The 15,850-nt window shown below is 28.3% G+C and overlaps 1 protein-coding gene across 2 annotated transcripts; it reads right to left on the bottom strand.

The window, feature by feature from the left end:
• Positions 1-9,789: 9,789 nt before the first annotated feature.
• Positions 9,790-15,088, bottom strand: LOC106756444 (lactoylglutathione lyase). Of its 2 annotated transcripts, none has more exons than XM_014638878.2 (9): positions 15,039-15,088; positions 14,633-14,752; positions 14,480-14,541; positions 13,015-13,075; positions 12,727-12,806; positions 12,586-12,656; positions 11,905-11,994; positions 10,301-10,421; positions 9,790-10,143 (listed from the first exon to the last, which is right to left on the bottom strand). In XM_014638878.2, exons 2-8 carry the CDS (start codon positions 14,723-14,725, stop codon positions 10,321-10,323), a joined length of 558 nt encoding a protein of 185 aa, XP_014494364.1. In that variant the 5' UTR covers positions 14,726-14,752; positions 15,039-15,088; the 3' UTR covers positions 9,790-10,143; positions 10,301-10,320. The 2 variants fall into 2 exon arrangements, with proteins under 2 accessions (XP_014494364.1, XP_014494363.1); XM_014638877.2 differs by lacking the exon at positions 15,039-15,088 and adding an exon at positions 14,853-15,024.
• Positions 15,089-15,850: the final 762 nt, after the last annotated feature.

Raw genomic sequence — 15,850 nt, 5'->3', positions numbered from 1 at the left:
CATGGTAAAAGTTTCTTTATATTTTGTGCATATCTTCTCGGAAGTGGTGATGATGATTACGAAGACGATGATGCTAGATTTTTGTTGAGTACATATTTATATATATGCAAAAACTATGGAAGTGATTCATTATCTTTCTCTTGTTAATTATTTGGTATAAATATTGATCTTTATCTTCTCGATGATAATGCATATATGAGAATATGTGACTTGTTATGTCAGAAACTGCATTATTGAGCTGAGCACTCCGTTGAAGAATCTTTTGCAAAGTCTGAGTGAAGATGGCTACGTTAACAACGAAAACCTCAAATTTCTTGGCATTAATAATAAAATGAAAGCGATGAAATATGGGCAACAGAAGAAAAGAAAGACTATGAGGTTAGGGAAATTTTGTTGTCTTGTGTGCAAGTGTGGGTGCTGGAGCTGTAACACTAACTTCTAATTATCGAATAAATTATTAGCCCTTTTGAATAAGCTGCTTTTATTCAGTGTCACGACAAGAAAGGCAGCAAAAAACATGAACCTTGTTTCCTATGTCGTTCCTCCCAAACAGAAGCCATTGTTGACAAATTCACACTCATTTTTAACTCTACGTTTACAAACATGCTCCTTCTTCTTCATTTTTCATCGTTCTTTAAATTTTATAAAAAAAAGTAACACATACTGTAAAGACTTTTTATACTGTTAGTTCATTATAAATTTTTATATACCACAAGTTTCTCTTGACTTTTCAAATCATTCATATGATAGTTATATCCAGTGTTTTTTTCTTATTGATATAAATAATCTTAGGTATGCTAATTTTGAATACTTTAACCTATACTTTTAAATTTATCAAAACTGTGTGGAATTTTGTGATATACATACAGTTTTCTCTTAATTAAAAAAAAAAAAAAAGTTTCCTTTCATTATTGAATTATTACACTTTTACTATACATCCCTGGAATCATTTTAATTTCGTTCATACAAAAGGATTATTAATTAGTTTTTATATATAGTTATTATCTATCATTTTCTGTATAAGTTTTAAAACATTAGAGCGTGAACAATATGTATCATACATAAATATTAGAAACAATGTCCATGATAGTTATTTGTTCACGTTTTACGTTAACTTTATGTCAATTTTGTGATACTATAATAGCAATAGATGACAGATACCAAATTCAAAATGATATAAGGAATATTCATTGAAAATATTTTTGAAAAGACTTTACCATATTTTAGCATAAAATATTCATTAACTTTATTAATAATTTTTTTCTTTTATAATACGTTGCACTCAAACCAACCTTAATACCTTTCGGTAAAAGATTAAAATAAAAGTAAATGGCAAATTACATAAGCATCTCTTTTTTCTTGTTATTTTGCCAATGAGATATATTTGAGTGACTGCTTTTACTATTTTATAATATAATTAGAATTATCTCAAGAATCAACGGTCAAACTAACGAAAATTTGAGATCATATATAGTGGAACAAAAAATAACGTATTAAATAGAAATGGACCCCCATACACATGAACCCTCCCCTAGCTGTTGCTATTCCTTTTGTTTTTAATTAAGAAAAAAAAAGGAAGATAATCAAATAATAAAATCACTCTCCACAAAAGTACTTTTATTTATATCATATTATTATCTTTATAGGTTATCTATCGCTCTCAAAGTATAGTATAATATAGCATGAATGATATTTGTAAAAGCACTTCCAAAAATCATGTTTTCCAAACACAGCCTGTGTTTAGAAACAATACAGAGATTAAGGGTCAGTTAGATTTTTCTTTTAATTAAAAGTATTATTAATATATTTTTCTATTCACAAATACATACTAGTGTGTAGTTATGCTTAATGAATAGAGTTTTTAACAACTTGTTATTGTTTAAAGTTTAAAAAAAAAAAGTTACTCGTGTATAAACTTAGTGTTTTTTTTTTAATTTGGAAGTTGACTTATAGTCGTAATTATCATAATATTTTTCATTATTTCAACTTCTTATATTTTGAAAAGGTTTATACAGATAAGAGATCAAAAAGGGTTATCTTAAATGATTATTTTTGAAAAAAAGAAAAACAAAACCTTAAACAAACTAGCTGAGTTAATTATAATGATTTTAATTAACTTATATTTGTGCATAACATTTAAAAGTAAATTAAAGATATTTATTAATTTTGTTAATGACTAATCTCTATCAAAAGTTTTTATGCATATTTTCACCCCTCTTTACTTTTCATACCCCTTACAAATATTTGTTGAAATATTGGTTTCAAGATAAAAGTATATTATACTAATAATTATAAGCAATATTTTTGATGATAATTAGAAATAGGATCATTTGTTTCCTATTTTGTTCATTGTCAATTAATTCACAATTAAAGCAAGGTCATCATCGTAATATTACAATATGTGTATATAAATACGCAATCTATATCATAGAAAAATCAACGAAAAAAAATTACAAAGGGACACGTAAACATAATAGGGACATAGAAAGTAGGGAGGAAAGTATATGTGAGAATAAGTTCTCAGGTAGAAGCAACTGCAGTTACTAAGAAAGAATCACTTGGAATACCAAAAGTTGGAAAAATATGTCACCTATACTTTTTTTCTTTAGATCTGGTTATATTTCTTTTACACATAACTTTGACATTTTTTACTAAGGGCATTATTTTCACTACTCACAAATATCTTGTTTTAAGTCATAAAAAGTATGTCACCCCACTTTTTTTCTTTAGATTTGGTTATTATATTATATTGTACGTGTTTTTCTTTTACACATAACTTTGACATTTTTTACTAAGAGCATTATTTTCACTCTCACAAATATCTTGTTTTAAATAATAAAAGAAGTATTTCATCACTTTTTTGGTATTGGATAGATTCCTCACATCACCTTATATCTATTTTTAAATTTCCTTTAAAAATATTAAATAAACAATTCCAAAAAAATAAAGAATATTTTCTTATTACCTATTTTCTCATTAAAAAAATAATAAATCATAAAATAAAAGATAAAGATGTTTTCATATTCATAAATGTATGAGTACTCGTATGATTGTTTGTATTGTCCTAATGTTTAATAAATTTTTTTCTAAAAAATTAAATATTGTTTTGAAAAAAGGTATAAGTACTTGGTCCATGTCGACCTAGTACTTATTTCTTTCTTTTTTTCCTACCATTTTTAAAGTACCAAAAATATTACAAAATCTTCAAAACCAAATGCTAAACAAATTTTCTTAAAAGAATTACATAATCCTGATTTCTCATTCTGAATGAGAATACGAAAGAGTAAAGTTAATCCTTGTTGAATTGGATGGCAAACCAAAAAAAACGGGTTTAACAAAGAAGGTTTTGGGAGTCGCCATCATAATTTATCTTGGAAAAACTATGAAAAACCATAAATTAAGACAAGACATGGTTTTCGTAGATCATGTCTTATTTTATGGTTTTCCATAGTTTTTCATAATGAATTATGGTGATGACTATCAAAACTTTCTTTATTAAACTCGTTTATTTTTTGTTTGTCGTCCCGTCCCAACAAAGATTGACTTTGTTTCTACATATTCTCATTCAGAATGAGAAATCAGGTTTAAGTAGTACTTTTAGCTCTTGTTCACTTGAGTGAATTTTTGAGAGAGAGTAATTGAATAGATTTAAGAGGATTTGAAGGTAACTTTTTTTTGTTGTTTATTTGAGTGAATTTGGAGGTAAACGAGAATGAATTTAGAAGTAAAGTCTGTGAGAAGTGTAGGATTTAATTTGTGACAGATTAAAAAAATTTACTTCCAAATTCACTCTCACTTATCTCCAAATCTATTCAAATAAACAATAAAAAATTTATCTTCAAATCCTCTGAATTTCTCTCTCCAAAATTCAGTCAAGTGAATAAGACCTTAAAGAAAATTTGTTTTCAATGTATATTTTGATTTTGGAGATTTTGTAACTTTTTGGTATTTTAGAAGTGGTGGGAAAAGGAAATAAACAAGTATTAGGCCAGGTGGATGATCACACAAGTACTTATATATTTTTAAAACAATATTTAATTATTTAAAAAAAACACTAGGATGATACGAGTCTTCATACCTTTATAAATGTGAATCTTTTTTATCTTTTATTTTTTTTAAAAGAAAATAAGAAAATATTCTTTATTTTTTTAATTGTTTATTTAATTTTTTAAAAAGAAATTTGAAAATAAATATCACATTATACGAGAGATCAAAGCAATACCAAAAATAATAAGAGAATACCTTCTTTTTAGGATTTAAAAAAAAATATTTGTGAGTAGTGAAAATAAAATAAAATAAGTGAAAATAATGCCTTTAGAATAAAATAAGTGAAAATAATGTCCTTAGAATAAAATGTTAAATATATAAAAGAAGAATGAGTACAATATAATATAATATCCCAATCTAAAGAAAGAAAGGAGATGACATACCTTCTCATTTCTTCTAGTATTTCAATTAATTCTTTTTTACTAATTATTATTGACAAAGTTCCTTTTATTCAGAATTTATTCTTCTTCTCTTTCTATGTCTCTATTATTTCTGCATATCCTTATACTCAATTTAGTTAAAATTTCAAAATAAAAAATTTAAATCAAAATTTCAAATAAATAAACTAATTGAATAAGAAATATTATCATGTGATAATAAAATTGATAAGTAGTACTATCCATTATCATGCAATATATACCATTTTTAAAAGAACAACATTAATAAATTAAAAAGTTAAAAATATTACAAACTTATACAACATATACAAATACGACATTAAAATTAATTTAATAGAAAAATTAAATTAGATAATTTTGAAAATTTAAACTACCCGAAGAAATACGAGAACTAAAATAACAATTAAATGTATAAGATAAAAGGAATTGAGTTGATGAAGGTTGATGAATAAGATAAAAGTAAGTTTAGTGAATTTGTTATCTTTAGGTATCTGTAGTTTACTATAAAATGTTTTTGTAAATATAGTTTACTATACTCGTTTTCTTCTTATTTGTAGAGAAATGACAATAAGAGGAATATGTTGGGTTGTTAGAAAGGCATCAGAGAAACATCATAAGATGGTCTAAGCGACAAAAGAACATAACACATTTTTTCTTTACATTAACAAAAACAGGTTTTGTGGTGTGGTGGAATCCTCATTGGGAACCCAATCGAAAAGGTTCCAAAAAAACAAGATCCCCAAGATTTCTGTCAGACTTTGCACTTCCTCTACTTTCAAATCAGAAACACAGTACTCTCACTAATTCACTTTTCAATAAAAAAAATATCATGAAATTCAAACATAGTTAATATTAGATTTAATGTCTATGTAGATTTTTATTTTCATCCAAAATTTTAAATAGGTCTTTTTTTTTTTGGCGTTTCAATTGAGTCTTTATTTTTGTAAAATTAAATTAAATAGGGTTTTTCTGTCAAATTGAAATGACGTCGTTAAGAATGATATGTTTGCAGTGTAGTTTAATATTACGTGACATTAAAAACGTGAATGGTATTTTTTTAATTTTTGAATTAAAAAATGAAATATACAGAATATACTTTATTTTTAATTCAAAAATTAAAAAAATACAATTAAGTCACATTTTCATTTTTATATAAAATACACGGTTAACATATCCTTTTTAACGACGTCATTACAATTTGACGAAAAGACCCTATTTAATTAAGAAAATAAAGATTTAATTGAGACTCAAAAAAAAAAAAAAAATCTATTTAAGATTTTGGACGAAAATAAAAAACTATCGAACATTAAACCTTAATATTACATACAACATGATATACTTACTAACTTCTTATATTTACAAGTTATGAAATTACAATAGAACATGATATAAACTTTGAAGATAATACATAATTAATAGTAGGAATAGTTGAAAAGTTCACATTTAGCATAATTTATTAACGATATATGGCATTATGTTTTTTTTTTTCTGTATATATCTAATTAGAGGAAATATTTTCTATAAAATTTATTAGTTTTTCTCAAAATATAAAGTCAAAATGTACGACCAGGCAATAATGTGACACATAGTATCTAATTATGTAGGGTACCCTCTAAGGAGAGTGGGTGACCACAAAATCTGAAGGATGACCATACGCACACGCCACTACCTCCACAGATGGGACCATTAAATACAAAATAAGGTTAGAGATGTTATATGCATTGTTTATATAATTAAATTAAAATAAAAAATATAAAAAATAATCATTGATCTTATATATTCATTGTATAATATTGAGTAAGAGTAGAATATATAATGAAACAAAAGTATATATATTGTTATCTAGGTACACGACCCTTTGTGGAACTTCGGAGAACTAATAGTTATAATTTGTTTTGTTTTTCTTTAAAAATCATCGTAAATTTTAAATGATTGATTATCTGAAATCATATATATATGTCATGCAATTGTGAAATATATGTTATAAAAACGACCTAATTGATAATGTTTTAACCTAACAAAAGCTAGCCTACAATTTTGAATGTGAATTTGTAAATATTTTAATTCAAACTTTATTTTAAAATGAAACAACAAAAAACGAGGCAAATTGAAATGAAAATACTTACAAACAAAAGATGGCATGTACCAAAAAAATGAGTAAACACGCAACCTCTTCCAATGTAATGATGATACGAAGGTTTGAGTAAACATAGAAATTTCGAGATGAAAGAATTTTAGTAGAAGAAGGAACAATAATTCTAATTAACATTAAATTAAGATAATTACAGCACAATGTTACGATTAGGCAAAAATATTATTTCAAATTAATTATAAAATAACAATTTTTATTAAAACACAGAGAGTTAATTAATTATTTATAAGAGTCGTACGAAGTAATGTCCAAGTTTGATAGTCATTGAAAATATCATTCACCAAACTTTATTTATTTATGATTGAGAGAATAATGTAGCAATGTTGAGCATCAAATCAGAGCATAAGTCTTGACTAGTATTTTTGTGGGAAAAGACTGAAACTGAAATTCAAGCATAGATTGAACGATGATATAATAAAGTGATTAAGATGTTCCATTTAATTTATTGAATTGATTAAAGAATTATTAAGAAGTTATTAATTAGTCGTGAAGGAAAGGAAAAGGAATAGGTGTTTTAGGTCTTAACTCTTATTGACTATTGTCTGCGACTATATATAGATATTCAATTATTTTAATTTTGTTTTGTTGTTGGTTTCTACAAATAAGACATTGAATAAAGACCTAAGTGGAAAATGTGTATTGAAATGTAATTACGTGTATTCATAGGCATTGGTAAAAAGCTAACCAAACACATTTTGACTATAACCACTGGATATCAAATTACAACTCTATCCAACCTTGTAATATTGTTAATCCAACCCAAATAAATTATAATGAATTCAGATGAGTTAAGTTTATATTTTCATATTGGATAAATTAATTTTCTATTATATGTATATCAATGAAAATAATCGTTCAAATTTGAAAGTAAATTAAAATCAATTAATTAATTTAAACTTATAAAATATTTTATGAAGACATTCCAAACAAAAAATAGTAAAATTGTCAAATTTATGCATTTCATAAATCGACATGAGAATTGGGAGTCATGTTTTTCATGTCATGTTATCACTTTTTCTCTCAATTGTTTTCACTTATTCAATATTCACATAATTAACTTAGACTTCTAAACTTTTTTTTATAACTTCGATAATACTTTTTGTGCTATTGCATTCAAATGTAGTATATTTCTGAAAACAAAAACATATATTTTATTAAATCAAATACATCTAAAACACATAAATCTCTACAATATTTTCTTTTTTATCACAATTTTGATTATACAATTTATTTTTAAGAAGTTTTTTTCCTTATTATATTTTTAATTACACATTCTTTTTGTTTGTTCAATTTCATTTATAGAGTATCTTTTTTCATTTCACGAAAAACATAACTCTTTTTTCTCTCTCAATTATTTCTACTTGTTCAATACTCACAAAACTTACTTATATTTCTAAATTACTTTTTCTTTTTTTCATAAGCTTAACAACCATAGTCAATACGAATGAATATAACAATTTTTTTATTAGATGAACAAATAGTCAATTTACTGAACATAAAAGTAGGATCAAATATTGTCCAAGTTTCATACGGAATGAAAATATCACTCACCAAACTTATATATATATATATATATATATATATATATATATATATATATATATATATATATATATATATTCTAATACTATATTAAAAAATAGATTTAAGTCTAACTTAACCCCACAAATAAATTTATAAAGTAAGGTTTGCACCCACTTATATACTATGAATTAGTCATATCTCTAGTCGATGTGGGACTTTCAACACATCCCCTCCCGTCGAGGTATATAGCTCTTAAGCGTGAAACTAGATATTAATGGGTGGTCTAATAATGGTCCAATAACGGGTGAAATAATATATATATATATATATATATATATATATATATAATATAATATAAATTTTCATAAATTGAAGTTACATTGTGTGAAATAAAATCGAGAGAATAATGGAGCAATGTTGAGCATCAAATCACAGCAGAATTCTTTATAGTATAAATTCAACGAGGATATAATAAAGTGATTAAGATGTGCCCTTTAATTTATTGAATTAATTAATGAATTATTAAAAAGTTATTAGTTGTGAAGCAAAGGGAAAGGATTTGCCTAACATGAGAAAGGCTGTTTCTTTCTCTAACTCGTCAAATTTCTTCTTGTACCCCCGTTACGAGAATAAAAGCTTTCAAAAAAAATTTATCGAGAATGAATGGTGGAAATTTGATATCTGGATTCGTGTTTCCGGACTGGAAAAGAAAATAAATTATATTTTTTATTAGTATCTTCTGAAAAGATATATCTGAAATTAGTCTAGTGTATTTCGAAAAATAAAATCCGAAAATTCACATATTTGATTGGTCCAGGAAGAAACAGTAATGAGAAATTTCTCAAATCGTAGCCCAATCCACGTAAAATGCTCAATTCCAGAATTTCTGATAAAAACATAGTCTAAATCTGGTTAGTTTTGAAATTTCTGACTCATTTGTTAACTATTTTATCCAAACATAGTCTAAATCAAATTTCCATTCATTAATTTAAATTGGACAATAAATTCAATGATATTTTATTAACGAAACTATAACCACAGGATATCAAATTACAACTATATCCAAGCTTATAAGATTTCTTAATAAAAGTGAGTATAATTGACTTGAACTTAATCCAATTGTTAATCCAATCCAACTAAGTTCTAATGAATTGAGATGAGTTGAGTTTATATTTTTTTTATTGGACACATTGATTTAATACAATTAAACTATAATTGGGATAAATATTTAAGATGTAGTCTTCGTCTTTATTTTTTTCCTAGAAAAAAAAAACCTCATAATCAATAATTCTTGTTATTTATAAGATAACAATAATAATTATAACATTAATATAAAAAATAATTCTCAAAATGCTGAAATATTGAGTAAATAATCATAAAACTATTTTACACTTCGCAGACATGATTTCAAGCAATGGTGTAAGATATCTACTATTTAAGCAAGTATTATTTTGTATAAATATTTGTTCATAATATTCATATGATTAACTATAAAATTATTTTCTTAACTAAATTAAATTATTATACAAAATATTACTACCTATACGTTTATTATATAATTAGGTTAGAATGAATTTTATTTCATTTGAAATCATATAAAGTAGTTACCCAAATCAATACCATTGGAAAAGTATTGCAGTGGCACTTTCACATTAGTGGGAATTGTAATGTCATACTAAGATTCTTGGAGTACTTCTCATTCAATTCTAGAATGCGTTTTTCAGTCTTAATCCAACCCTAGCAAAGGAGCCAATTGCAGAATATATGCAAAACCAATGTAAGAGGATGTCATGCATAATCACAGGAAAGCAAACCGTTCTCACATATTACTACTTTTCTAGAAAGCATACTTGTATCACACATCCATTGCAAAAGTAGAAGTCACCACAATCCTTATTTACTCTGGTCTCACAACATTATTCATCCTTGAAGGGAAGCTTAAAAAACACTACCGACTCTTCAGCAGCAAACACCCAGTTAAAATCGGTGGGGATATGAAAATTTATCACACAAGACCCCGGCCTGCAACAACAATCAGAAGATTTCATAACAAAAAACATGAGGAAACCCTTAGCCCTAAACAAAGAGAGAGACAAAACAAATCGTATTCGGTAAAGAGCTGGATTCAAGGGCTTGCCCGGAAAATAAAGGCAACGGAATAGAAAACCAGAGTATGTACCTGAAGGGGGTATCTTAAGCCTAAGATGCACTTTCAGTTACACTTCCTATTCCTTTTAGATCAAAGATTTCAATCCAGTATCCATCTGGGTCCTTGATAAATGCTATACCTCTCATTTTCCCTGCAGAAAATAATTCAAAAATAAAGAAAACTAGGCAGTGATATTTGAAGCAGTAGTAATGCTGGAAAAGTCTGACGCAATCAGCAAAATTCGGACATCTACCATCAACAATCAACATTTGTGCATCCCTAGGCTACTAAAAAATTGCAGCCAACAATTGTCAGCCCCACTTTTCTTTAATCATTGCACTGCACAAAAATCAGATCAAAGTAGCACCGGCATCCATACAGAAGTCAACTGAGTGTTTCCATTGATCAATAAGAATAAAATCTAATTGTTGTCCACAGGTTCAGCATTCCTAAATAGACACAATCACCCTAATTTCCCTAACTGCTTTTTTATTAAAAGGCGTAATAACAACAGCCAGCCTACTATCTTTTCTCCTAATAATATATACCTTCAACTGCATTTCTCGTAGAGAGAGAAGAAAGTTTTGTTTAGGACGGAACATTGTTCTGTTTAGGTTTTTTCCATCTAGTTATAATTAAGTTAAAGTGCAAGAGATTGGGTACGGCCGTAGGCATGTAGTAATTCTGGTAGGTTGTCAATTAATCTATATATAACATAATTGCAATACTTATAACAGTTGAAACCACAACCATACACCAAAACTTGTGAGTATATGGTCTCTTTGGGTAGCCACACAATAATACTTATTCTCTGTAGTTTTTCTTTTCGTAATACTGTACAATTGCTCTTTCTGTGCTCCACCAATAAAAGGGTCCCATAATGCATCCGGCAACTCCAAGGTGGCTTCAAAACAAGGGGTAGTGTTCGGGTGATGACAATGATGACCCTAAGAAAGAGCAGAATAGTGTGTATGTGCTAGAACAGCACTAGAAGAGGACAGCCGATCATGGATACAAAGGTGGTGGGAAAGATTCGCGGCATCATTTGAAGATGCTGATCAAATAGAGTAGATGCAAAGGCAGATAAGTTTTAGTATTTCTAAGAAGCAGCGAAGCAAACCAGCTGAACAGCTCCACCTCGCCTTCATCAGCAAAAGACTGATGACTTTTTTCCAGGTTAGGCCTCTCCCTGTGGGGTCTACTACTTTAACACGCAGGAGTTTTACAACCAAGGCAAGGAAGGTTTTTCAACAAAATAGACGCATTTTTTGGATATTTACTTTCAATTCCAAGTAATCCCGATATGAATGACAGATTGAGAACTACAGAGTCATATACTATGCCTAGCCTATTCAACTCAAACCCAAGCTTTTAATATTTCACACTCAGGTTTCCATTCACATCTCTAGAATTAAATATAGATGTCATCAAGCACTCAAATCATACAGACCACAAAAAAATATAATAACATATTATTCTGTATGGAACAAAAGGAATTCATGTTGTCCTGTATTGTATAACAGACATAAAACACAAACAATCCATAGATGTTAAAAATGACGATATATTCGAAAATGTACATCAGAGAACCACTAGAAAGCTAGAATAAATTGAAAACTAAAGAAATTTGTTACCTTCATCTGGTTTCTTAACAAACTCAACTCCCAGATTCTGAAATCTTTCACATGCCTTTACTGTGTCATCAACAGTTATGCCAATGTGTCCTGTAATCAGAAAGACAATTTACTATCAGAATTCAATCCCCTATTTATCCAAAAAAACAGAGTACTGACCCTGTTTTATGCTAATCATAATCCTAATTAAAAAGGAAAACAAAATCATGAGATATGGAAATATGGTAGCCAATCCTAATAGATAGTGAGGAAATTCAGACACTAACAACATAAGATATTCATAGGCATGCTAAAATAAAGATAATATTGGATATTTTCACAGGATCTAACATCGTTTAGTTACTATAAACATTTCAAAAGATGAAGACCAACGAAATTCATCATTTGATGAAATTAATGTCTCCGTAAACATTTTTAAAAGAACCAACAACTGTGCTAAGGTTTACACGAGAATTTTTTAACAAAAGATTTTCACAACTCTGTATTTCATGAAACATGTTACCTCAAAGCATTATATAAGGACCTAAATTTTGCAACTAGAGGGGCAATGATAGCCAGTAATTCAGCTTTTTTTCTGAGATAACAATCTGTAATCACCAAATCAAGAAAATAAAAAGGCTTTATAGTACAATCTGTACCGTGGCAATTACCAAATTAAATTAAATGAAATATCACACCTACCAAAGCCGCGAGGTTCAGAATTTCCATTGTGGTATCCTTTGAACTCTGGATCACTTTCAGTACCCCAATTACTGTACATTATTGTGACTGTTAGATAGGAGACTGCTGGGATAAAGAAATAAACAAGTTTATATTCCTTACTGTGTCAGTTCAATTGTAGCCTTCTGGGAAAAGGTCCAAACCGTTTTATCAACTGGATTACTTGGAGCTTTTGACGTATCCTAAAAGACAAAAAGTGGAAGAAAAATATCAAGAGCATATCTACAAAAATTAGAAAAACTGTGTATATGAGCTTAGAGAAAGTTGTCAGTAAGAATTATTTACAGAAGATTTATTATTGCCATCACAGTATATACATAATCCACATCCAGTGTTCCAATTAGCACGACTAAATTTTCACCCACAAATAGGTTCAAAAATATGTCATACCTCATAGCCCAAAAAATACAGGCTGAACTTCATGAAGGGAAAATCCAGCCTCTTAAGCAAACTAAACCAACCAACAAACTGTCAGCAGCATTCATAGCATTGACAACCGAGAAAAAATTCTAAATAAAGAGGAATCTGGACATAGACACAATATTTGCGAATATAAAAACAGACCAAGGAATTCATTACACAAGACACAATATATTATTTCAAATTTAATTTTAATAAAGTATCAGGATAAAGATCTTTTTGGTGCCAATTAATCAAAAATAACTTTAGATATGACTTTTAGAGTAGTTATTGTAGAAGGTAAAAGCTCAACAATATTTTGTAACTCGGATACTAACACACACACAGGACAATATGACATGTGTAATATCCAAAATGTAGAACATGGAAACACAAATCTATACATTACATCTTACGAATCATTTCAATTGAAATATTCCAAATCAGGTATAAACAAAGTTAGTCAAATATAACAATCTAAACCTAATACAAAAGTAATCTAATCCATATCTAAAATCCAAAAAGTGAAAAGAAGATATAATTCATCTAAGACATTTCATTCCCTTCTTGATCATCGTCATCATTGAAAAAGACACTTTAGCCGAGATTCATTTAAGACAAATTAACAACGTTAAACAAATTCACATTATCTATGATAGGAGAATAAATACAAACATTCCCACTAATACATACATAATCTAAATATTCATGATTATATGGGATTGGTTACTTATTTATATAAGCATAATACAAATTTACAAGTTTAAGAGTTTTTAAAAAATGAGTGTAATTTGTCCTTGTTAACTTTGTGTTTGAGTCATGTCATAATTATGTCAAAAACCCAAAATAAATGTTTTTAAATTAAACACTTCACCGATACCTGTCATATGCATGTTATGTGTCCGATAAGTATTGAACGTAGGACACACCATTTAAGTGGTGTGTATGAGGCTCATAGCTTCAAATTAACTCTTATTTTCTATCATTTCTATTTATATTCTCTATCTATTTTTATTTCCTCTGTCATTCAATGGGAATGCTAATGTGACCCCGATACTTGATGATAGTGTCTCATTCTAATAAAATCCAATTAGATTTGCGAGTAAATATCCAAATTGGTCCATGAGAGTGATTTGATTGATATGTTTCTCATTAAAATTTTCATATAAATAAATTCCTGAAAATTTTATCTCTTTGCACATAAGTCCCTCCATAATATAAAGAAAAATCGGTAGTTGGACATCAAATACCCTCAAAAAAGACTTATATGCAACAAAATGAATTTTTCAAAGACCCATTTACATATAAATTTTAATCAGAGACGTATCATATTTTAAGGACCAATTAGGGTATTTACTCTCAGTTTGGGAGAAGGTTATGTTCACTTTGAAGCAGCAACAAAGAAAAAAAAAATAACAAACATAATAAAAGGTTGCATCCAAAAGAGAAAACTCACGACATGCCCAAGACGCGAGTATAGAAATCAAGGCTCACTTCGGGGTCCTTGATTCGAAACATCTGCAATTAAAACCACAGTTAAGAAGTCAAAAGGTAACCCCTGAAACAAAATAATAATAATAATGATAAGCATAACGATAAAAGCTCTCACAGTTTGCTGCATAAAGTAACCCTTGGTAGCTTCGTCCGGAGTTGCATGCAGACCAGGGTTGTTGGCGGGCGATTCCTTGGGTTCCGAAGCCATTGAGAAGAATCGCAATCGATTCGATTTCTGAAGAAAAAGAAAAAGAAAAAGAAAAAGAAAACGAGAGCATTAAGCATATAAGCATAGAACAGGAGTGAGGCATTGATTGAAAAGAGGGATTTGGAACCTTGGTTTTGGGGGTGAGAGAGAAATAGGATGGAATTGAAAAAGGTGATAGAAGGGGTTGGGAATTGGCTACGAATCGAAGACGAGAAAGACGATGTAAGGAAGCTGTGGCTGCCATTTGTGGATTTGGTATTTATATGAATAATTCAGAGTGAGAGAAAGAGAGGGGAAAAGAAAGTAACTGTACCTTGAGACGTTGAAGTAGATGACGATGAGACTGATCCAGAGACACTCGATATTATGAACATCATTTTCTCCTTTTGTTATTTAACTAAGCTTAATTACCATAAATTATTTTTACCACCCATTTCTTTTCTCATATTTTATTTTAAATATTTTTTCTCAAATTATATTATTTATAATATTGATGTGTTGTTATGGCTAACACACATTATCGTGGAGCCATGTGACTACAGATTAGATATAAAATTAAGAAAATAAAAATTTATGAAAACTATAAATGGCACTTGTGTTGTATATATCCTTCTCGTCATAAGTTATGATTGACTCACGAATCGATTAGGCTTCGACTCGATTAATTCTTAGGTTGATATTTTTTCATTCAATTCGTTTCTATTATTTTTGGATCAATTATCTCGGTTATATAAAAAAAACGTTAAATTAATAATAATTACAAATAAATCAATTAATAATAATTATGATGTAATAAAAAGAAAAAATATATAATGTACTGTACGGCCCTCTTGCATGACCCTACAGTACTCCCGCATGGTTGTCTTCCCATGCAGTCCTCCTAAGTTGTTCTTTTAGGACGTCTTTTCATGGTGGTTCACTTAAGTTGTGTCAGTTAGTAATGACTCATTAAGTCCTTAATGAAGATTAAAGTATGATTGGGCTCTTGTTAAGACACGCAAAATGTAAAGGCTCATTACAACTAGTATAAATAGAGGTCTCAGGTATGACTTTAAAATCACGTTGCATATTATGCACACCACATGCATCATTTATGATAGTCGCTCGATCATTTTTACTAACTTG

The sequence above is a fragment of the Vigna radiata genome, chromosome 2 (assembly GCF_000741045.1).
Source record: "Vigna radiata var. radiata cultivar VC1973A chromosome 2, Vradiata_ver6, whole genome shotgun sequence".
NCBI classification, from domain to species: Eukaryota; Viridiplantae; Streptophyta; class Magnoliopsida; order Fabales; family Fabaceae; genus Vigna; species Vigna radiata.
This window is presented reverse-complemented; position numbering and strand designations above follow the sequence as displayed.

Excerpts from the sequence above, each read along its gene's own strand:
- LOC106756444 (XM_014638877.2), bottom strand. The coding sequence starts at position 14,969 with ATGGCAGCCACAGCTTCCTTACATCGTCTTTCTCGTCTTCGATTCGTA. Across the intron at positions 14,542-14,632 it reads GTTACTTTATGCAGCAAACT|ATGTTTCGAATCAAGGACCC; the intron begins GTGAGAGCTTTT and ends TTTTAATTGCAG. Across the intron at positions 11,995-12,585 it reads TTCTGAACCTCGCGGCTTTG|GACACATTGGCATAACTGTT; the intron begins GTAGGTGTGATA and ends TTCTGATTACAG.